This window comes from Megalops cyprinoides, chromosome 8 (assembly GCF_013368585.1).
Source record: "Megalops cyprinoides isolate fMegCyp1 chromosome 8, fMegCyp1.pri, whole genome shotgun sequence".
Classification (NCBI taxonomy): domain Eukaryota; kingdom Metazoa; phylum Chordata; class Actinopteri; order Elopiformes; family Megalopidae; genus Megalops; species Megalops cyprinoides.
Window position 1 is genome coordinate 30,391,028 of NC_050590.1, and position 22,868 is coordinate 30,413,895.

Consider the following 22,868-nt stretch of genomic DNA (forward strand, 5'->3'; position numbering starts at 1 on the left):
TTTTTCTAGTAATGAAAGCAAACAGCACTGACAGAATTACTGATTAGTGGTTAAATTTGTTTTCCAGTCCCCCCCCACCCCTCCCCCCCCCCCCCCCCCCCCCCCCCCCCCCCCCCCCCCAAGACTAAATGAGAGAAAAATGAGAGCTTGCAAATATATCAGAATCAAAGATGAAAAGCATGTGATAAGTGCAGTGTGTTATCCCTGCAGATTATATACTGTGTACTCTTTATATGCCAAATGTATTCATTGAGCATGCAATGTTTTCTCCAGGGGTACATTGTTGCTTTTGTAAGTATATATACTGAAACATAAGATGCTGATTGTCTCATCAAACTAAACATAAGCATTTAAAAGGAGGCTCAGGTAGCACCCTCTTGTGGCAGGCAGCTGGTATGCTCCACTGAATTCCCAGGGGAGGTGTCACCTCCTTTGACTAAACCAATCTCCCATTGAGCCTTTTTAGACAGAGCTGTAACAGTTTGGTAATGGATAAACCTTTTTCTATATACCTGTTTCTTCCACTGTTCCCATTACTGCTAGATCTTTGTGGTGTAGAGGTTTAAGAGTGAGGCAGTAAGTGGACACACTGGTGGGCAGGGAAGAAGAATTCTTTTACTTTGGTTTTCTGAATTTGGCGGACTAGAGTAGGCTGACCTGCTAATGAGCTAACAAAATGGACACCATGGCAGTGGGTTAGAGCAGGGTGCTTTGCATCAGCTCCTCCATTCCACACCACAGCCTAAAATAAATACCTTTAGAGGGTGTGGAAGTGGTGCATTTATGGATGCCAGTGGTGAACGTGCTGGTCGATTTGGCATTGGCTTGGTTTCTGTAGCTCCACTCTACATATTCCTGCTGGCCTTCCAACATTTAAATATCTTCAACAAAGCCAATCAGAGATAGCTGGTGTGAAGTCATTGCTCTGAAGAGGGAGGGGGAGAGGGAGACAGCAAGCGGCAGTGGACAGCAATTTTGAGAAGTTCCACAGATGTTCAATGGGGTTAAGGTCAGGACTCTGACTGGACCCCTTAAGGACGTCAGTTTTCTTCATTTTAAGCCAATCCAGTGTTGTTCTGCCACTGTCCTGATGAAACACAACCTTCCTCCCTGCTTTACTCTTTCTGGCAGGGGGGAGAAGGTTTTTATTCAGAATCTCCATGTGCAGCATTCATCTTTCCATCAATCTTGACCAGATTGCCAGTCCCTACTGCTGAAAAGCACTCCATAACATGATGCTACCACCAGTGAATTTCACTGTGGGGATGGTGTTTCCTGGCTGATGTGCAGTGTTAGATTCACACCACACATAACACTTAGTGTTTGAGCCAAAAAGTTTCCCTTTAGTCTCATCAGACCACAAACCCTTCTGTCATATCTTTGTATTATCTTCTAAGTGATGATTTGCAAAGTCTTTATGGGCAAGCATGTGCTTTTTTTCAGCAAGGGCTTCTTCCTTAAAGGCCCTTTTTATGCAATAGCATAGAGATTGTTGAACCATGGACATCATTTTCACTTGCAGCCACTGACTTCTGTAGCTCAGTTAGAGTAACAGCTTGTAGCGAAGGGTGAAAGCAGTCACCCCACCCGGCCTTGAACCCGGGTCTATGGGGTGCCAAACTGCAGCTTTGACTGCAACGCCAAAGAGCCAGGCTCGAGGTTCGAGGCCGGGTGGGGTGACTGCTCTCGCCCTTCGCTACAAATGGTGTTAGACTTGGGATGGCTTGCCGCGAGGCCATCGGAGGCGTGCCCAGTATGTGAGCCGTATGAGGTGTGAGGGACCCCAGAGATGGGTGAAGCACAGTGTGAGGGACCCCAGAGATGGGTGAAGCACTGGTGAGTGGGGCACCCTGGGATGGGAGAAGTATGGCACGAGAATGCGTGAGGGACGCCATGGTGCGTGAAGCGCATGGGCGCGCTTCCCGAAGGGGGGGGCAGTGTGACGGAGTGCTGTCACTACGGTTGAGTATGTGCTCTGACTGCCATACCAACGAGCCTGGCTCTTTGACGTCGTGGTCAAAGTCGCATGTTTGGTACCCCGTAGACCTGGGTTCAAGGCCGGGTGGGGTAACTGCTCTTGCCCTTCGCTACAAGTTGGCATCACAGTAGCCTCTCTGACAAGTGCCATTCTTGTTCGGTGACTAAGTTTAGGGGGCTGCTTGCCCTAGGCAGTGTGGCTGTATTTCCTTATTTCATCCAATTCTGTATGATGGACTCCGCTGAGCTCTGAGGTTATTCAGTGTGTCTGAAATGTTCTTGTATCCTTCCCCAGACTTGTGCTTCTCCACAATTATATCCCTCACTTGTTTTCAATGCTCCTTTCTCTTCATTTTCTCTTCATTTTGGTTTGTTCAATGGAAAATCCAACCATACTGTTTGACCGTATAGAGAGGGAAGGTATTTATCCTCATGAAGTAATTCAAAACAGGTGATCCACTAATTTCCTACAAAGGTAAGAGACCATCAACAAATTGGATGAGTTTATAAGATAATATTTTGCACCTGAGCAAGGTCAGCCTTATAATTATGAAGGATATGAATATTTTTTAAATCTCAAGTTTTTAGTATTATTTTATTTTCTAAATTTTTGAAAGGTTTTGGACATTTCTTTTGATTTATCATGATGCACAATACTGTGTAGATCAGCTGGGAAAAAATCTTACTTTAATATATTTTAAATTTGAAGTTTGAGACAATAAATTGTGAAAACTGCATTGGTGGCTGAATACTTTTTCAAGGAGCTGTATTATTATCTTTAATTCTTCTTCTAGCTCTAACTCTGCCTACACCATTCAAGCTACAGACATAAAACCAGCACCAAATCAACCAGCTCATTCACCATTGGCATGCTTGTACTTTTATTATTTTATACTTTTATAGTTTAATGATATTTTTAAAAAATCACTCTCATTTTACCCCCATTAAAAAATATAGGTGCGAACAGTGGGAGGATTTCACTCCCGCGTTTGAACAATACCTATTTTTTAAAACTTTTTTAAGCAGTGCCTTGAAAAAGTATTCAGCCCCCAACCCCTTTTTCACAGAAATGATTTCCACAACCTGAGATTTAGATTAATTAGACTGAGATTTTTTTATTTGTGAATCACTCAACTCTGGAACAGTGCAGCCCAAAAAAGAAAAAAAAATTATAAACCATGAAAGAACAAAACAAAAAATCAAGAACTGAAATGCCAGCAATTAATAAATATTCATCCCCCTTCTTTTGTACTTGGTTGAACCACCTTTCACAGCTATTACAGGCATCAGTCTTTTTGGATAAGTCTCTTTTAATTTTTCCTCCTTGCAAAACTGCTGAAGCTGTACTGGGTTAGTTGGGCAGCCGCAGTGGACAGCAATTTTGAGGTCTTTCCACAGATGTTCAATGGGGTTAAGGTCAGGACTCTGACTGGGCCACTCAAGGACGTTTTATCGGGAATCTTCATGTATTGTGCAGCATTCATCTTTCCCTCTGTCTTGACTAGATTGCTAGTCCCTGCTGCTGAAAAGCACTTCATAACATGATGCTACCACCAGCGTATTTCACTGTGGGAATGGTGTTTTCTGGTGATGTGCAAAGTTAGATTTACACCGCACATACCACATAGTGGCTGAACCAAAAAGTCCCACTTTATCTAGTTTCCCTTTATTACAGTGATTCGCAAGCGGTTTTCATTGACAGGCAGAGACAAGCAAAAGACAGCTGTCAACTTGCTAAATGGTAAGACTGCTCCCCAGTTAGACATCCACACACAGGGCTGTCGTGTTCTACACTAGAAGGCTGGGTGGTACACAAGCGTGTGATTTTTTAAAATAAAATGTATGTATTTCATGATTTGTAGCATGCAGAGTGCTATTTGTAGCACTCTGCATTTTATGGTTTACCAGTGTTCACAGATAAATTTTCACTATTTCACTTTCAAGTCTTCCTGCAAAATCCAAGTTTTTACTTAAATAATATAGTTTTATTAAATGTTAATCGTTCTTGTCTTGTGCCCTCAGACAGCAGTTTCAGTGTTAAGACAGGACCTTGTCAGGATCCTTTCTTTGACTTGTGCTGGAGGAGGCAGCCCTTGAAACTGTATCATCTCTCACTCACTCATTGACAGACTCAGTAGCTGATTTACTGATTTACATATTTAGAGACTCCTGGAGGTATGCTTTATGAATAGAGGTTGGAATGCACAGACATATCCACACTCAGCTTTCACAAGCTGTTTTCTCTTTCCTGTGCAGTGTGTTGCAGTCAAAAGTCATGTGTTGTATCTTGACAAATTTGGGTGCGAATCTTCCTGCCCGTGCTTTCTGGTTGGTGTGTTGTCCTGTGTGTGTCTGCCCTGTGCCATGACACTGTGAACCCAGCAGAGAAGATGGATCATGTTTGGGTATCCATATCTCAGACTGCTGGCAGAACCCACAGATCCTCAACATCCTTCCACCAACAAATCTATTTCTGCCCGGTTGGCTGTGCCATTACCTGGACTGCTTGCCGCCTTGCCTGTTGTTCCTTTTCTTTGACAGTAATGAAGTGAACACTGACACATCTCTTGGCCTCTAACACCATTTTTCCCACTCTCACAGTGTTGACGTCCCTCCCGGCCCTGGCAGTAGCCCCCCAACCACTGCAGTCGAAGGTGGAGCCTACGAACGTGGCCAATGGGCTGGACACAGCTGAACAGCGCACTTGGTTCTATCTGGAGGAGACGGCAAACACCCTGCTGAGCACCGTGCAGCAGCTCAAGGGGCTCATTGAACAGGCCAAGCAGGCCAGCCGTGCCCAGAGCAGGGCTCCCACCATCAGGAAGGATGTGAGTGGGGCCTCTGGGGAGGTGTGGAACTGTGTGTATGTCTGAACTATGTTACAACTTTATTTTAAGAGTCCATTTATGGTTTAAAATATGCATTGCTGCCTAATTTGTTATAACATTGTAATAAATGGGTAATAATTCACAAGGTATTGTTTTTGAAATGTACTTCTGCTTTGTTTGGATGTGGTTTTTCAGACTGAAGTCATCATCTTCTCTCTCTCCTTCCAGCCCTTCCAGACACAGATACCATTTCAACCCACAGACGACCCTGATGGGAAGCATACAGAGGTCATCATTAAGGTAAGTGGGCAGGCAGCCATCAGAATTACTCTGAGTCCTTATTTTTCTCCTCTGTCTGTTTATTTCAGTGCCTAGGGTAGAGATTTAGCTGCACCCCCACCCCTGCCCCCCACAAAATGAAGACAGCCAGCTTTATCAAATGTAGTATGCCCCTGGAGAATATACCCATCAGCGCTGTTTTAATGTCAGGAAGATTGTTTTAGACAGGTAAACAGGAGGGGAACAGGGGTAGCAATCAACCTTGAAGCTATGGGAAACTTCCTGCTCCAAACGGAGCCTTTCACAACTCCCTAAATTTCTCTATTATGCCAAGGAAAATCCATGGTGGAAATCCAGACGTATTGTTTCCACTCTCCTTGAGGAGCACATCTGTTTTGACATAACTTTATCATCTTTAAGAACACTTATTAGAAGAAGTACAGTCGCTAGAACTTTTCTTATAATTCTTTGTGAGTATTTGACACTTGTTTCCGTGAAGATGAAAGTTGGCCAGAGGGGTGGCTGAACTGCGTGAAGCCCACAGGAGTTTGGAGTGTGCTGTTTGTGTGGGGGCGTCTGAGGGAGGGGAAGATCTGTATTGGTGACAATGAGGCTCATGTGACCCCTGTGATAGATCACCAGGCTGGGTATTTACCCGGAAAGCAGACTTATTGCTCTACTCTGCCTGTCTGGCTGTATGGGCTTTCCTAACACGTTTTTGTGAAACTGCAAGTGGTCACAAAGCTAGGGTGTAACATTATAGACATCAGGATCGTGTCTGCTTGTTTTCTGTCTGTCTGTCTGGCTATCTGCCAGTCTGCCTGGTGAAGTGTCTGTAAGTGTATGTGTCTGCCTCCATAAGAATGCTGCAGGAAGATTGTTTGTTTTGTATTGTTATTTGCATTGTTTCTGATATACAGGCTGTGGCATAGCTTGATGTCCGACGGGGGTTAGAGAAATACACCCAGAGTCCAGCTGTGTGTGTATGCCTATACATGAGTGCAAGTATGTTGGTGAATGTGCCTACACGTAGATGCAGTGTGCGTGTGCACGCGCACATGCATGTCTGGGTGTGTGAGATGTGAGTTCAACTAGAAAGCTGTTGGTTTACTGCAGCAGGGAGAGGCCCACAGATGTTGAGGCTGTGGGAGCCTAGTGTTTGTAGTCAGCCGTTTTCTCATGGCTTGTGTTCCCTGCAGCAAATGTGTGTGAACTGCGGCCGGGAGGCAACAAACGAGTGCACAGGGTGCCACAAGGTCAACTACTGCTCCGCCTTCTGCCAGCGCAAGGTAAGCCCACGGGCCTCCTTCAGCCACTCGCACCACTGAGCTCTGCCTGGGCAAGGAGACGCTGTCTCTGTAACCCATCTTTTATAATGAATAACGGGGAGGAGATGTTCTGCTGTACACTGTCCTAGAGCCAGGGGCATTTCATTGACGCATGCTGGGCCCCAAACCTGCCTCTGAACATCTCTCATCAAACACAAAGTGTTCAGCATTGCTGATGAGGGATGGTCTGAGTCTCCACTTTGGCGTAGGGAATGTCAGTGAGAGACCCAACTGCCCATGTCTGCAGTTCTGCAGTCTGGATATTTTTTAGGCCTGTAGTCTGCCTAGGTAGATTAGGCAGAATATTTCCTACAAGGCCCATTGCTTTTTAATTAAAGCTGTATACTCTTCCTCAGATTTAGTGAGGTTTCTCATGCATTTCATCCAAGGTGATTTAATGAAAGTGATCATACTGTGACAGTTTTATATGTCTCTTGCTTTTAATGGCCATTATAGGACGATAGATGCTGACATACAACCAAAGAAATCATTTCCATGCTTAGTTTGTAGCAAAGTCCATCAGATAAGTGTGGACTGAGGTGGGATAAAAGCTTGATGCTGTCTGGGTCCTCAGGGTGTTTGACGTGATGGAACTTTACTTTAAAAAAGCTAAAAGGTGTCTAACTTGTGAATGACACACATGTCTCATCTCTCTTTCCCCCCTCCCCCTCTCTAACTCCATATCTCTCTCCTCCCCCAATCTCTGTCTTTCTCTGTCTTGCCTTCCTCCTCCTCTGTGTTCCTTATTATTCACTCTCCTTGTGTGCTGTTCTTATTCTGCCTTTTTGCTCACTCTCTTCTTTCTCCTTATTCTTATTCTTCCTTTTTGGTTTCACTCATGCAATTTTCTTCTTGTTTCTCTATTTCTCACTCCTCCTCTCTCTTTCTCTCCTCCCCCTTCCATCCCTCTCACTTTTTCTCCCTCTCATCCATTTCTTCTTCTCTCTCCTCTCTCCTTCTCTTTTTTGCTCTTGCTCCCTCTTCTCCATAAATTTCCTTCTCATTCCCCTCGCCCCTCCCCCTCATGGTTGCTGTGCTGTTCCAGGACTGGAGGGACCACCAGCATAGCTGCTGCCAGCAGAGTGCTGTGGTGTCTGTCCAGGAGGAGGTGCAGATGCCAGTGGTGGAAATAGAGAAGGTCAAGGTCTAGCAGACAGCTCCTGTTGCAAGCGCATCCACTGCAGAAACCAAGAGACTCGGCTCAATCCGCTGGCTTCACACGCTAACGGTCTCCTGCCTTTGTCTGCCAGGCTGTGATACAGGCTGTGACTGCTACACTGACTCCACCTCTTGGGAAAAGCATCTTTTTTTCTCACAACATCCATTTTGAACATTTGGGTATTGTTTATGTTCATTAGCAAAAAAAAAAAAAAAGTCCTTCAAACTGACAGTTCTTGGTGAAGAACTTAAATAAAAGTTTTACCCGCCACATGTAAGTCATGTTATTTCAAAAAAAATTGTAGCATGGTGAATATCTGCAACATCTTTTTGTGTAAACCTGTTTGGAGCCCTGCATGAGACACAGTTAACCTGCACTTTGTCTGTATGCATTATTGGGAGTTTCTTTTTCAGTGATTTGTTCTTCAGCAATTTGATTTTTTCTTTTTTATCAGGGTTTTGATTCATATTTCTTTTCTGATCAAGAATTTGATTTTTTTTTTTTCAATTTTAGTCATGGATTTGATTTGTTTTCTTTCTTTTTCATCTCTCCTGTTTATGCCATAGTGTTTTTGACTCACCAGTTGCATACCCTAGACATGTCTGCGCCCGCACGGAACGAGAGACGAACGCAGGCTTCTGATCTAACATGGTCACAGAGCTCAGTTTGTCCTCTAATGCAAACACTTCGCTGACTCAGGGAGCCCCATTTTTCTTTTATTTTCTTCATTTTTTCAGTCTGGTCAGTGATTTCATTACTTGTCTTTCTGCTCAGGCTTTACATGCTGGTCTCGTTAAAGGGTAGTCCATCCTGTGCATACTGTTTGCCCTTGCAATTCAAGCTCTAGTGAAATACACAAAGATTTACCCAACACGGTTTGCTTGGATGGCACACAAATGCAGGCCCTGAAAAGCCTGGTCTGAAAAGCCTGATCTTACACCGTTTTAGGAATCTCAATGGACACTGTCTCACACCCCAATACATGCATATGTGCCCAACACTTCCTCCGCTCATTTCAATATCCAGTACAGTACTTGTGGCCAGGGCATAATTTCTGTTGTATTTATTCATGCTGTGTATATTTAATGCCCTGTATGATAGCAGGACTAACAAGTTTGACATCTATAGGCATCATGACACACCACTAATTATTCATTAAGCATCTTTGTACAGCAGAGTTAAGCAGAGTTGTACAGTGTATTTGCCAAACAAAAGTAACTAGCTCCAAAACATGGACAGGACAGGGTAAGTGTGGAGGGGCTGCTGAGGGTTTGGAACTTCTGCCATCACCTTCCCCATGGCTGAGCTGAATCCCAAGGTCTCTGACAAAGAGACTTAATTGCACCCTTACTGTAGCTATAGGGGGTGATGTTATTCTATAGGGGCATGCCCGCTTACTCTTCTGAACTCCACTGCATTCTCTTTCTCATCAGCTTATAGGCATTAGTCTCATTATCCCAGTCACTGGCATGGGGGACACAGGGAATGCATTGCTGGGGAAAAGTAAATAAAACCCTTTCCCCTCTTCGTAGATGCCTGGTAACATGTTTTCAGGGAACCGCAGAAGAGGGGCAGAGGTGATGTAATAAAGGATAATCTAGGCAAGGCTTTTTACCTGCCTTTCCTATTCCTCCACAGGAATGCTGAGCATGTGTGTGGTGGTTCATTTGGTGCCCATGTCACGGCTTTGCACAAAGAAAAATGTTGAGCGGGCATGCTGGGGAATGCAATATACTGGGATCTGCGAGACCTGTATGCACAGGGTGGACATACCAGGGAGGAGGGAGGTGGGGGCTGGCTCTGGGGCAGGCCACTGCATGTACTCATGCATGATCGTGATTATTTAATAGACTGGGCCCATTAATGAAATCAGCCAGGCCTTTCTGTTGGACTACCCCACAGATGGCAATCTAATCCTGATTAATGCTGCAGCGTTTGCTCCGGGATCAGGCACATGGTCGACCTTTCGATAAGACCCTGGTCCTTCTGAGGTTTATGACAGCATTTGGTTGTGTAAAATGATGCTACGAAGTCTGTTAAGACCAGTTAATTTAGGAGCTAACAGGAGTTCTCCTTAGCCACAGCTATAGAAAATGTGACCACTTCTCCTGGTAAATGTCCTTGTGTTGCTGTGATAAATTTCAGAGGAAACCCATTAAATCGGTCAGGAGGAATCTAAATTGTAATGCGCAAGGTAACCTTGGCAGGTCCCTCCAGCCAAATGATTTAGGCACAGCGAGACCACACGGCCTTTTAGTGCAGAACTCACTTCGCCCTTGGCGGGAGTCGCTCCCCAGCGTGCATGCCTTGCCTGACAACTAGCCGAAGGCCTCCTGTGCTTAGCTCGTTTGCTGAGCCTTACGCCTGACCCAGTCGCTCTTGATTGACATTCGCCTTTGTCAAAGAGCGGCAGCCGCAGTCATTTCCATTCCCTGCATGTCGGCGACGCTTATACAGGTGCAGTGGCCTCATCGCTCCAATGGCCCAGGAGTGTCTGTCAATGACCGTGGATTTTTTAATCCGTCACGACCACAGACTGCCACCAATAGTGATGCGGTGCCACCATTGCAAGAGTGGCCTGGGCTAATCATCCCCAGGGCTGGGTGTGTGAGCCCTGCTGTCACACCTTGGAGGTGTCATTGCTGAGGACTAAACCTGGAGGAATGTTATGGGGGGGGGGGGGATCAATTGGATTTGAGGCAACCCGTTCTATCAGGTTCTGGTGCTTGCAGGAGCGGTCAGTGCACTCAAAGACCAATATAGTCTTAATGATGTCCCTCTGGTTACTGAGTTTCCAGGAGAAGAGTTGGTTCATTGGCAACTAACTCATGAATGCAGATGGGTGGTTCTCATTGCTTGCATTTGTGTGGTGGATAAATCCCACCCTCTTTTATTTAAATTCACCACAAGTACCACTTTTACCAGCTGCAGTCCTTTCATTGGAGTTTCAATACGTTTACTCCCTTAATGCAATTATTCACTCAAAGAATGTTGTGACTCTTGTTTGGAGTTACTCTTTTGTCAAAGGCTCCAAGGATGTAATCACAATGTGCAATCACAGCTGGTGTGCAAATGTGAAGTCATCATGAAGCCATGTTACATCTTCATATTTATCTTATTGTTGTGCAGACTTCAGAAAGTTATCATTCAGGGCACTGCGAGAAGTTGTCCCTCTCTGTCTGTTTATATGTCTGCCTAGTTATCTGTACTGGGGATGTTGACAGTCTCTGCTGTGGCTGTGACTAGAGGAGGCAGCATTTGAAATAGTAGTGCTCCTCTTTGACTGAAAGACTGACTGACTGAGAATGTCTCCTACAGTAACAGCAGTACACCACTACAGGGTGAACAGGCCCTGCAAAGAACTTGTTGATGAATGCAAGTTCAGGTCAGTACTTGCTTTTTGATATTCTCTGAAGTATGTGTACATTTTTTTTTTGCTGCAGTCTTAGACCCTGATCAATGGCCCTTAGCGCTTCATGATTCTGGAGACAGGTTTCTAACTGACTGATACCAACACATGTCCCTTGGGTTAAAAAAAAAGACTGTCACTCAGTTCTCCCTATGGCACTCCTTTGTTCTGAACTTGCACTTTTTGCCTTCTATTCTAGTAACAACAAAAAACAACGAGAGGGTCCTGGAGCGGGACACAGAGGGGGGCAGCCGACTCCATCTGTCACATGGAGATGGGTCAGTGTGAGTGTAACCTTTGATGGACCAAATTGAGGCTGGCATTTGATATGGAGGTATCTGAATCCCGGCGGTGCTGTTTTCCTGCCACTCTAAAATGAGAGTCTACGGTCCCGTTGGCAAAGCTTCGGCACCTTGTGGCGGGATGTCACCCCTGAGGGACAGAAGCTGCTTCCTCTGAGCCTGGAGGAGAGAGACGAGCTGGGGTTTTGCGGCACTTTTTCTGTTTCCAAACTCAACACAGTTGGCAGCAGGCAGCACCGGAGGCCAGTCTGCTGTTATTGGTGTTGGACCTGGGCTCACCTATATCAGCCTCTGTTGTACATCAAACTGAGAGTTAATACCTAGCATTGTTACCTCAAAGGAGGAAATACCCTCTGTTTTGCAGACTGTAAACAACGTCAGGGACTCTCAGCCCTCACCCCACCCAAAAATTTAACTTCCAAATACCACTTCCTGTGAGTGAATCTGATTGAACCAGATTCCCACCAGATTCCCCAGTTATGAAAGCTCAAGTGGTTTTAGGAAAGCTGTTAAATTGTGGTCTCTCCAGGTCTACAGCTAAAAAAGCCCCAATCTTGAAGCAACCCCACATGTTTGTGTAAGTGGAGACCGTGTTTGGTTCTCTGCTTTTACCACAGTCTGGTCTGGTTGGAACAGCTGGTGTTTGAGAATGGATAGCCTGAGGGCTGTCAGAGTCCATGCATTATTAGTGGTAAACATCAGCTGACAGCAAGCTTCTGTTTCTTTGCTTTCTGGTTAAGAATAACATTCACAGCATCTTCTCCCACAAAACAATGTACATAGACTAATGCATGGTGCTGCTGACCCGGGAGGAAAGGTGAAGGCAAAGTGCATGTTTCCACGGGTAGCTGGTCGGAAGCTGGAGGAGGTTTTTGGACTGTGATGGAAAAAACACCCAGCTCAACCACACAATGGAGCAACCATGCTCCTTGCCCTCTCTCCAGAATAATCACTTTACCACAAAATCCAAAGTAGGGAAAACACTCTGCCTGTCATTGAATTCACTCTGGTCCTAGTGACGAAATCACATTGTCATTTGTATCCATTTCTCAGCTGGCACTGAAAACACCCATACATAATGAACACTGACACTGCAGCACTCAGAGTGGCAGCCTAAGATCATCTGTCTGTTAGCACATTAGAGAGCGCTGTGAAGAACTCACCCCAGGGAAAACTGTGTCAATGAAAGGGATTTATTCTAATCTTTGAAGCACAGTAACTTGTCAAATTGCACAGTGGTTGTCGGAGTGGGAATTAGATGTTGCACATTATGTCTCATGTCATGACCCACTTGTGAAAATGAATACATGTCTGAAATTGTCGCTGGCTAATTGTACCACCTGCCCTTGGTACTGACTCCATCCAAATGACACTGTTAAATATGGCTTTGTGATTTTGTGGAGCCAGATTAAGCACTAACACCAGTTGGTGTCCGTAATAGTCATTTCACATTTCCATTTGAATCATGATTGCGCCACTGAAGTTTTCCTTTTTGTTTATCTGTGTTGTGATGCTTGGCAACGTAGCCCTTATATTTTGGGTGGAAAGCATGTTCCTATGTGATGGTTATCATCTCTCACAGACTGACAGGTCATTTCACTGCTTTTCTCTTTTGAAATGGGGACCAAGAGGATTTGGCCTAGCTTTTTAGAAATAAATGGTTAGACTTTGATCACCTCATTTTGCACCCCATAAAAGTTCCACCAAGTCATGTTCAACATCCCAACTGAAACTCTTAATGTCATAATGATGGATTGATTTTTGCATCTGTTGCCCAACCTTGCAACCTTGTCTACTCCTTGTGTTTTGTTGCCCCCTCTACAGAACATCACTCATTTCTGTGAAAATGTTTAATTTTAAAGATGAAGGCAGACCCAAGTACATGATACACAGAATAATGTACCCTTGCAGGCTTTCAAAACACTGCTGATGTGTTCAAGTATTTTTGTAGTTTCCTCATCATAAGGTTTCCGCACATACAACATGGAAATGTTGGCCAACAGCAGGCACTGAATGGTTAGACAAATGTACTGTCACAGTAACATCCAGAATGTGTGCATGTCAGACCACAAATATAAAACATACAAAACCAAACCAGAGAAAAAAATTATAAAATAATAGCAAGATATATATATATATATATATATATATATATATATATATATATATATATATATATATATATATATAGGTATTTATTATCATGCTATACAAAACGGTATGTATCCTTGTGCTTTTTTCTCTGTATGGTGGCTTGGAGGCCATGGCTAGCAGAAGCTGTGCAGAAATTTGTGAAAGAAGTTCCGAAACTCTGTGTTGAAAACGGTGTAGATGATGGGGTTGAGGGCACTGTTGACGTAGCCAAGCCAGGTGACAATGCTCATCTGGTGAGGTGAGATGTCGCATGACTTGCACAGGGCACGCATGGTGTGGACCACGAAGAAGGGCGTCCAGCAGAAGAGAAAGGCACCTGGGGACAGAGAGAGTGAGAGAGAGTCACTGTCCTGAGTATTTGCATGAGTCTTTGACCTCAGTTTTGGGTGTATCCTATTTGTAAAGTAATATCAGGACAGGTCATATATAGGGCAGTTTTTAACTGGTTATAACACAGAGGACTTTTAATGTTGGATACCCACACTCAGAGTGCCAACATTTGTGGCACTCCAGTAAATGCAATATACAGGGGCTGTTTTACAGTTGTGGTGTCTTTTTTTGGTTTGCCTGTGAAAATATCCTTGATACTGATACCCTCAGATGGCTGGGAGAACAAGAAGTGGCATCTCGGCGATCTGACACCACAAAGAGTTCGAGTAACATAATCTTTCAAGCCCTGTCTAAACAAGTCCCTACACACAAAGTTCCCAGCTCAGATAAGATGGCAAGTAACTACACATCAGCACCATGGTACTGTTCCAATGTTTCCATCAAGTTTGTTTTCAGAGTGGTTCTCCAGCCTTCCCGACAAAAAACACATACATGAGTGTTTTTAATTGCAATGATGATATTCAGTTGAAGAGGGGCTAGGGGTGCATTTTATTAGCTTGTGAAAAAATCCTTTCCTAGTGTAGATAAAAAGTAACAGACTCCAACTGGAACTGGTAAATATGCTAGTTTTTAATTATTTTTGATGGCTACTGCCTTCACCTATATTTATATGATGGTCCCAGATGTATACTGACCCCCACAGTCCTCAGTTCTCAGTTAAAATGACTTAACTGTGTCAGCTTTAATAGCTCTGTTTAGAGCTCCAAAACAAGCACAAGAAGAGGGAAATAAATAACCTGTGTCGCAAACTCACATGTACATTAGAAATATAACTCCCACTCCCACGTCGGCCTGCATAATTCTAGAATGCTGATGGATTTTCTATAAATACCTACCGGAGCAGCTGATGTGGGTAACAGAGCAGAAACTGCACCAGTCTTGGGAAATGTGAATCTCCTTTGGAACGTTAATGTTTCTGCCTAATAAGGTCAATGTGGAGAGCCATAGTTGCACAATTGAATCAGAGAAGGAAATAGTGCTTTATCCCATTGTGTCTCAAAGCAGTTCTTGTGCCACTGATAAAATGAAACCCACAGATATTTGATTTGGGCCATGCGAAAGGCGATCAAACGTGGAGAAGCAGTCAGTCACATGCAGTCACTCAGTTGGCTCTACTAACGCAAAGGCCATCATCCATCCCTCAGGTAAAGTAAAGGTTATGAAGTGTCACAGAGAGAGGAATTGTGGCAGCCTGCTCTCCTCCAGGAAGAGGAGAATGGGGGAGCCCCAGGAAAACTTGCTGACAACCTGTCCTGTTAGGAATGACGCTGTGTCCATCACCACACTTGACAAGGCTAGAATTTGGCCCATCTCAAACGCAACGGGATGCACGCATTGTCATGAATAAGCAATGTTGCTCAAATGGCTGACCTCTGAACCTGAAGATAGAAATGAACATTTACCAAGAAAAAAAAACTTAACAAAGAAGTGAAAGACTGATGCTCAAAGTCAATGAAGTGATACTACGGGGTTGGGTTACACTGTTCATCACTTTGGTGAGCCCTGCTTTTATGTCAGATTTTTATATGTGAACTGTGCATATATAGAACTGTGACTGGTATTGAACCAGCCTGTCCACTTTTGTATGAACTATATGGCCAGTGGGTGTTTTTTATGCAAACAAATGGGACTTGCCCTAGTAAAAAAGAAAAACAACTCAAAACCATTTAAATGTCTTCTTGTCCTACATGACCCCATACATGTAATAGGCATTCACTTATGCAATTTTGTGTTGCACTAAGAGTTTGTCTAATCCAGTGTCTAGCCTGCTTTGATTACATTGCATTAACTGGGCTGTGAACAGTCCTTGATGCTCTTGATTCTTTGCTGGTTCTACTAAACCTTTATCCATTGGACACGTTGTTGTAAGTAGGCACACCAAATTCCTTGGAACTTTTTACATTTTGAGTCACTCTATCACTTGAGACTGAATATATGTAATCCATTCCAACCCCCCCCCCCCCCACCAACTCAAGTAGAGCTGACCAAGAGGCACTCTGTGAATGAAAGTAGGGTTTTTATATTGGAGTGTGGTGTGGCAGATTTTGATAGTGCTGGCAGGGGGTTGGCTGGGTCACCCACCCCCCCTCCCCACCATTTCATCCTATTTCACTCTTGTCAATCTGCGGGCTGCTTGCGTGCATGATTTCTCAGACATCTGGCTCTGGGGCCCGGCAGGATCATCGAACACAATTTCCTGCCTTGCCCTCCACATGAGCCCCCCATCCCCCCACCCCTCGCTTGGCAGAGACCTCTGGTCCAGGAATGAATACACTCTGCTGGGACCACTGCGAGGATTGCCGCCCTGGCTAGGCTCAATAACTGTGGCTCAGACGCACACAGTCAAGGACAAGGAACGGGTTTCATTAGACGCACCAATGGAACAACATCTCAACATTGTTCATTTAGTGAGGGTAACACAGTAACCTGCTGCCCCCCCCCCCAAAAAAAAAAAAAACAAGCTCTTCTGTCTGATCTCCCCCGCAGTCTGTGCAAATGATTGGGTTCACCTTCAAAGTGTGGGTTGCCAGAGGAGCTACAGAAAAAGGAAATGGAGAAAGTTTATCTTCAGCCTCTGACTGACATTCTGGTGTCTCAAGCCTGAGGATCTGTCTTGAAAACATGGTAGGTCCTGAATGAACTGTAGCCCCCAAAGACACTGAACTTTTGAACTCACCTACAACTTCATCTTGGCTTTGCTGTGTGAGATGGCCTGGGGATTTAATTGACTTTAGGCTCCATACAAACAATTTCATAACAGTTGGATTTAGGGATTTGCCATATGGTTCAGGGGTAACAGGTTAAAGGTAACATATCCACATGTTCAATTCATAAAATGTTGCTATGTTTAGGAGACTGGAATGGTTTGGAATAAAGGAAACTACTGAATAATTATTTATCTGTCCTCACACAGAATGATGTATATGGCTTTTAAATAAATTTTATTGTAGAAATTGTAATGTTATCTATCTTCATATTGCTGGATATTTATTCAAGTTGAATACCATGCAAAACAGGACAGAAGCAGAGATTTGGTTGGCATCTGAACCAAAAACCCTCTGGTTACAAGGACACTTCTCTACCACAGCCTTTATTTGACAAATGAGTGGTTTTCATTTGCATGAAATCTCACTTCCTCCCCTGAATAACGGCCACTCTTTCAACTGAAAAAAATGATGAAACATCAGATTGAGAACTTTCATTGATTCATCTGTATGAAACGTCGGCCAGTTGATGTATTGGCCTGTTGCTTTGGCCGCTTGACTGTCGATTGTAGAGCTTCTCCAGAAAAAAAGACAGATTATGGTCAGGCCTCAGTCCCTTTGGGACAAAGTTGGCACAAGGTGTGGAAGCGGTCACGAGAGCTGCTGAGGTAAAATGTTGTGACACTGGAGCCTGCTCATAACTTCCCTGAAAGTGGATGTTTTTTCAGTCTGTGACCGAGAAAGTTATTTCACCTCTTCAAATGATATAAATTATTCCAGAGAGTCTTCATTGCTAGGACCTAAGATGAATTCAAGAGATGGTAGAAGTTGGCCGGCCCTCAGTAGATGACTTTTTAAAGCTTTACATTTTTTAGAAGGCTGCAGCGTGATGCTCACTTCCAAAAAAAAAAAAGATGAAATCATTCTAAATCTTAATTGCTAAGTTCTGGCAAGTTTCTGCCATGGTTGCAACAGAGTCAATCCTCCCTGTCCTGGCCCTATTAATAGCAGCTCCGTAATACCTCTACAGCAGCTGTCAATACTGCCATTGCAAACACTAACAAAAAGCCATTCATCCATTAGTGAGCAAGAAGAGCCACTCACCTACTACAACAGGGAGCACCTTCATTGCTTTTCTCTCCCTGCCGTTGATCTTGGCCCTCTTCTTTTTGAAGGGGGGCTGGCCGTACCTCCTACTAGGGTAGGACACAGTCTGGATGGGGCTGTCCTTGAACCCTGACGGGAAGGGACATTCGGGCTGTGAGTAGTGGGCCAGCTCATCCAACTTGACGCCGGTAGGGTCCCGCTCGATGCCGGGGACTGGGGGCGGTGGTGGGGGTGGAGGGGTTTGGGGTGGGGGCAGTGGCAGTGGCAGGGGCAGGGTGACAGCGCGCTGCAGCTTGTTGCGTGCCTGGATGCTATTCTTCAGCTTGGCCTTCCGTGCCTCCTCCCACTTGCGCAAGCCCCGGAACATTCCACAGTACAGCAACAGCATGATGGGACAGGGGATGAAAAAGGAACACACCGACGAGTAAACAATGTAGTTGTTGTCCTCCAGCTTGCAAGATGAGGGATCCCGGCGTGGCACGTTGTTGATCCCAAAAATTACTGGGGACGCCACTGCCAAGGCAGAAATCCAGGTGGCAGAGAGCAGAAGGACTTGCCTCTGGTCTACATGCTTGCGGTTGTAATTGAGAGGGATGGACACAGCAATAAACCTGTAGATAAAGACATGGGTTTAGATTAAGCCAATCTGTAGTTTGTTAAGGTATACATGCACTTTCCCTTCCCATCGTTAATACTTTGTACAGAATAAAGGACAATTAAAGGGTTGTTAGCAAGACAAAAAGGTTATGTAACAGAGGTTGGTTGAGTTAAGCAAAATTTAACAAGTGTAGAGCTTCCATTAGTGACAAATGTGGAAAAACCTGTGTCTGCTGTTATGAAGCTCTTCATGCAAACACTTTATCCAAACAATGGTTAATTTTTGTACTTTCCTAGTAATGTCTTATTTATTGAGACTAAAATCACATTCCTTTGGTTAACTCTTCCTAGGAGCAAACAGTTATCAGTCTATACTGCAGGTATTCTACATCTTTGTGACACAGTGTCATTGAGAAGCAGAGGGTGAAGACCCACAAATCAAATCTGACATATCAAGCGCCTCAGCATGGTAATGCTGGCTATTTATTATGATGGATGCGTAGCGCTGTCTGAATTTTGTTTTCCTGTGTCTGCACAGGAAAGGCTTTCACAAAGAAAATGAGAGGATGGTCACCTCTGTTTGAGAGCGTGGTCATTTTTCCTAATCGTCTCTGACTGGAAGCAAAGCGACCTGAGCAGAACATTAAAGAGCAGGAAAAGACCTGATTCTACTCCCGTGACAACCAGAGTGGTCTGCCTGCCTTCCTCATGCCCAGCCCTATGTTCTTAATGCAGTGTCACCAAGCTTTGGGACACAGTAAACTCTCACAGCCCCAGATATTGCTCTGCATTCCTATGCTGCTACATTCCAGTAGCAATTTTCAATACATTGGCTGAAAGTATGGCTAGGATAGAACTGGGGACCATAGTTTGCAGTGCTAACACTAAGGGGTTATTTCCAGACCTTCATCAGCCTTCATCCAGGGAAGCGACACACATTTTGGCAAATCATGTTGTCCATAAGTGGGGTAAAGTCACCAATCAGGGCAAAAACGAATCTAATAAAAACTTGCTCTTAAAAAATATGTATCAATCTTTAAAGCTCCTGCGCTTAAAGACTTCACTGGATATCACTGCACCTTTGTCACCCTCATTTACACAAAGCTATGCGTATGTGAATTTTAAGGGGTGTGCAGGAAAGACACAGACAGCTCTGTAGTGAAATCACATTCCTGTTTGTGATTCCTGCAAGGAGCCCTAGCCCTGCGGGGAAGTGCTGCAAATGATTAAGGAGGAGAACAAGAAGCAGAAGATGCTAACCTGTCTATGCTGATGGCGCAGAGGTTGAATATTGAGGCTGTGCACAGCATCACATCCATGGTCATCAAACCATCACAGATGCCCGTGCTCAGGGCCCACGTGCCGCCCTGGAACTGAACAGAACACACACAGACAGAGCGTCACCATCAGACAGGACTTTATCTTTGCATACATTCCCCCGCCAAGAGGAGCTTCCATCACGTTCTGCTCCAGATTGGCTGTGTGTGAAATCTTGATTTCCTCATTAGCTGGGACGACTTGGGTGTAGAGCAGAATTAGGCACACACTCCAACCCTCCGGCTGATTGGAAATTACAGGTCCGCCGCTTGGTGACACATTTTGGCTTTGAACAAATGGAGGGGATGTGGCCCTGATGTTGACCTTGTTTTAATCATTATCATGAAAATAATGAGCTTTTGTTTTCATTTTTTTAAGAAATTATTTCATTCTGAACATAACTCACATTTTCCCTTCAAGCAGACAGTGGTTCATATTCTACTAGCACAAGGACACAAGCAAGACACAACACAACACAAACACACAGCACAATCCTGACTTCTGTTTTGGTTTCCTCCTTTACTCCATACACCCTGAAGGTCTGAGGGCAGCACCCTGTCAAGTGGCTTGGGAATGGAATGTACTGTTGGGGGAAATCCTTCTGAGTCTCTTTTTGTTATGAATAAAACAGACTACCCTCTGGTGACCAGTATAAATTTCTATTGTATGATGGGTGCTGAAGCGTGCATTTATGTGAGGGGGTGTGACTTGTGCAGACGAAGTCCCCCACTGCTGGCCACGATCCTGCCAGAGGACTGGACCATACACCCCCTGATGTGGGGTCAGATTGAATTCCCACTGCTGACTCTGAACTACAATGGAAGATTAATAGAGCTCCAGCCTAAGAAACATAATTCTTTTATTCATATAATATGTATGGAAATACAGATCAACCGTCTTCTAGATCAAGCTTTTTGTCTTTGTGTAAGAGGTGAATGTATGTGCATGTGTGTTTACAGTGATGGCTGACTGTCATATGAGGAATGTTGTTCTTTTAGATTATGATACTCAGATGCAAGCAGAAAGTTGTATTTAGACACCAAATGTCAGGAGTAATGCATCTAATAAAGCCTCAAACAAACAACTCCATGAGGTTCACTCAAGAAATATATTCTTTATTCTTTTTATTTTTTTTAACTAACGTCTTCACACAAAGAATATATTCTCCATGCTCAGTGGACCTGCTCTAACTGACCTGGATAACAGGTTAAAATATTCCAGATTGGGTGGATGATTCCTTAGAAGGTATCAGGTAGGCCTACAGTGCACGTGCAAGGAGCGACAACTTAGTTTCTTTCTCTTTTTTCTGGTAATGGCTAAACGTCGCAAAAAATATTCTTACTCTGCATTTCTAAAGAATGCTATACCTTGTTCGGGAGGTTATTCAGACATGTCCCCCCAATATTCTACGTTTGAGCGAAAATATATACATAATAAAACTATAAAACTACATTAGTAAAAAAAACGCCACTGTTTGTACAAAATGCTTCCAAGAACGCACTGATTTGGTGCATTTCAGAAGCCACTATTGTGCTAAATATTGCAGCTGCGGCTATATAAAGTAGTTTGTCTCGTTTCTCGACCTTATTGTCCCGTCAATAAAGTGATGTGATCATCAAGATAACTCGGCAACGCGGGACAATACGAGCTTTAATGCCTCCCGCTTTGAATGGAATGTTCTCATTCGTTCTTTATGCCATTTCCTTGTCAAATGTCATTTTCTAATCAGATTTTAGAAGAAAAGGACAACCGAGGGAACTGCTCAAAATATCGCAGTCGTCTCTTTTCTAACACACAGAAGCCTAATGGTAGTAAATTTCAGTTTTTTAAATAAGCAAAAGTAAACGCGTGTAATGACAATGTATGTATGTATGCCAAATTCAGAAAGTATCAGGTACACGTTGACGTCTTTTCGGCATATAAATTCGCAAAATGTGTACATCAAACTGGCTTTCACGGAAAGTATGATGCCAAGTGCATGTTTTAGTATTTACCTGTACACACATAAATAGTTATTAAATATGTATTTTTTTATGAATCGAAGATAGGACCAGTAATTACACAACATTGAGTGAGTATGAGTACTTACCTCTGCATACACAAAGAGCGGCAAAACCAGCACCGCCAACAATAGGTCTGCAACAGCCAAGCTGACTATGAAGTAGTTGGTTGTAGTTTTTAAAGCTTTTTCCGTGTATACACTAAGGCACACGAGCAAATTCCCGCAAACGATAACAACGATTAGCAAAATCCCGAAGATTAGCGCGGGAAAGTTGTAATCAGTGTCTGACGGCACGGTGTGATTGGAAAAGGTGAGGTTGGCTGGCATGTCTGCTGTCAGCCGCCCTCGCGCCGACTGGAGATCCACGGTCTCCTTCTAAAACACCTGGTCCGGGCAAAATCAGCTTCCATGTAACGTACATTTAGGCATCGCTTCTACCAGGCTGGGTGGAATAGTTGGTCATCGTCAAAAAGTTTAAACCCGAGTGAAAGTTTCTTCTTCCGTGCGACTTTGTTTTCTATCGATGTCTTCTTCGTTATCTGCTCAGCACCACAAGCCGTGGACAGTTCTCAAGTGTATCACAGCAAATCTGCCTCCAAACCAGTGTTTCCTAAACTTTTAAGCACAGTTTTCTTTTTGGACTCCACTGCGAATAATATATATATGCAGTTAGAATTGAAATTCAATGACAGATCAGACTGAAGTAGGTTTTTAACACTGCACCCGACCAGCAGGATGTTTACACCTGGATACACTTTTTACAGCGCGCAACAGCTAATTGCGCATTAGCTTATTGATAGCTACCTTGCTAGTTCTGAGCAGGTTTATCCCTAAGTACAGCCCCCAAATCCAGCGGCGCAGAGCTGCTTATGATTTGAAACGCCCTCCTTCAGAAAGAAACCAAACGAATGTTTGTAAATAGTGAAATTTGTGCTTTTAATGGCACAAAGATTGTGTGGAGTTGTCACCCAGAATGGGTGGTTTGGACAGATGGTCTCAAGCTCGATAGAGACCACCAGACTTGTCGATGTATTCAATTTATGCGAACAAGATCTGGAGAGGCGAAGGTGGCATTTCCGCGCGTGACGTTAATCCTCTCCGTAGCGCGTGGTGTTAATGTGTTAATGCTCGCAGTAAATGATGTCATTGTTATGTGAGATGCTTTTGGAAAATAGAACGATACTGAGCTGTTTCTTGGATAAAACGTAAAACTATTGCTTCGCCATTTTACTGACCTTTATTTTATAATACATAGGAAATCAATGGATATGTGGTAGGTTAATGATTTATGTGGCCAAACACTCTCATTTCGCT

The 22,868-nt window shown here is 44.0% G+C and overlaps 2 protein-coding genes across 2 annotated transcripts in view; one reads left to right on the forward strand and one right to left on the reverse strand.

The window, feature by feature from the left end:
- deaf1 (DEAF1 transcription factor) overlaps nucleotides 1-7,835 on the forward strand; it is a 28,686-nt gene extending 20,851 nt beyond the window's left edge. Inside the window, exons 10-13 of the mRNA XM_036534878.1 lie at nucleotides 4,579-4,805; nucleotides 5,034-5,105; nucleotides 6,284-6,373; nucleotides 7,458-7,835. Coding sequence (XP_036390771.1) covers nucleotides 4,579-4,805; nucleotides 5,034-5,105; nucleotides 6,284-6,373; nucleotides 7,458-7,562 — 494 coding nt within the window. The 3' untranslated portion in view covers nucleotides 7,563-7,835. The remainder of the gene's footprint in view (nucleotides 1-4,578; nucleotides 4,806-5,033; nucleotides 5,106-6,283; nucleotides 6,374-7,457) is intronic.
- Nucleotides 7,836-13,518: 5,683 nt separating this feature from the next.
- LOC118781800 (D(4) dopamine receptor-like) lies at nucleotides 13,519-21,881 on the reverse strand. Its single transcript, XM_036534884.1, has 4 exons — nucleotides 21,642-21,881; nucleotides 19,496-19,608; nucleotides 17,636-18,249; nucleotides 13,519-13,752 (listed from the first exon to the last, which is right to left on the reverse strand). Exons 1-4 carry the CDS (start codon nucleotides 21,879-21,881, stop codon nucleotides 13,550-13,552), a joined length of 1,170 nt encoding a protein of 389 aa, XP_036390777.1. The 3' UTR covers nucleotides 13,519-13,549.
- Nucleotides 21,882-22,868: the final 987 nt, after the last annotated feature.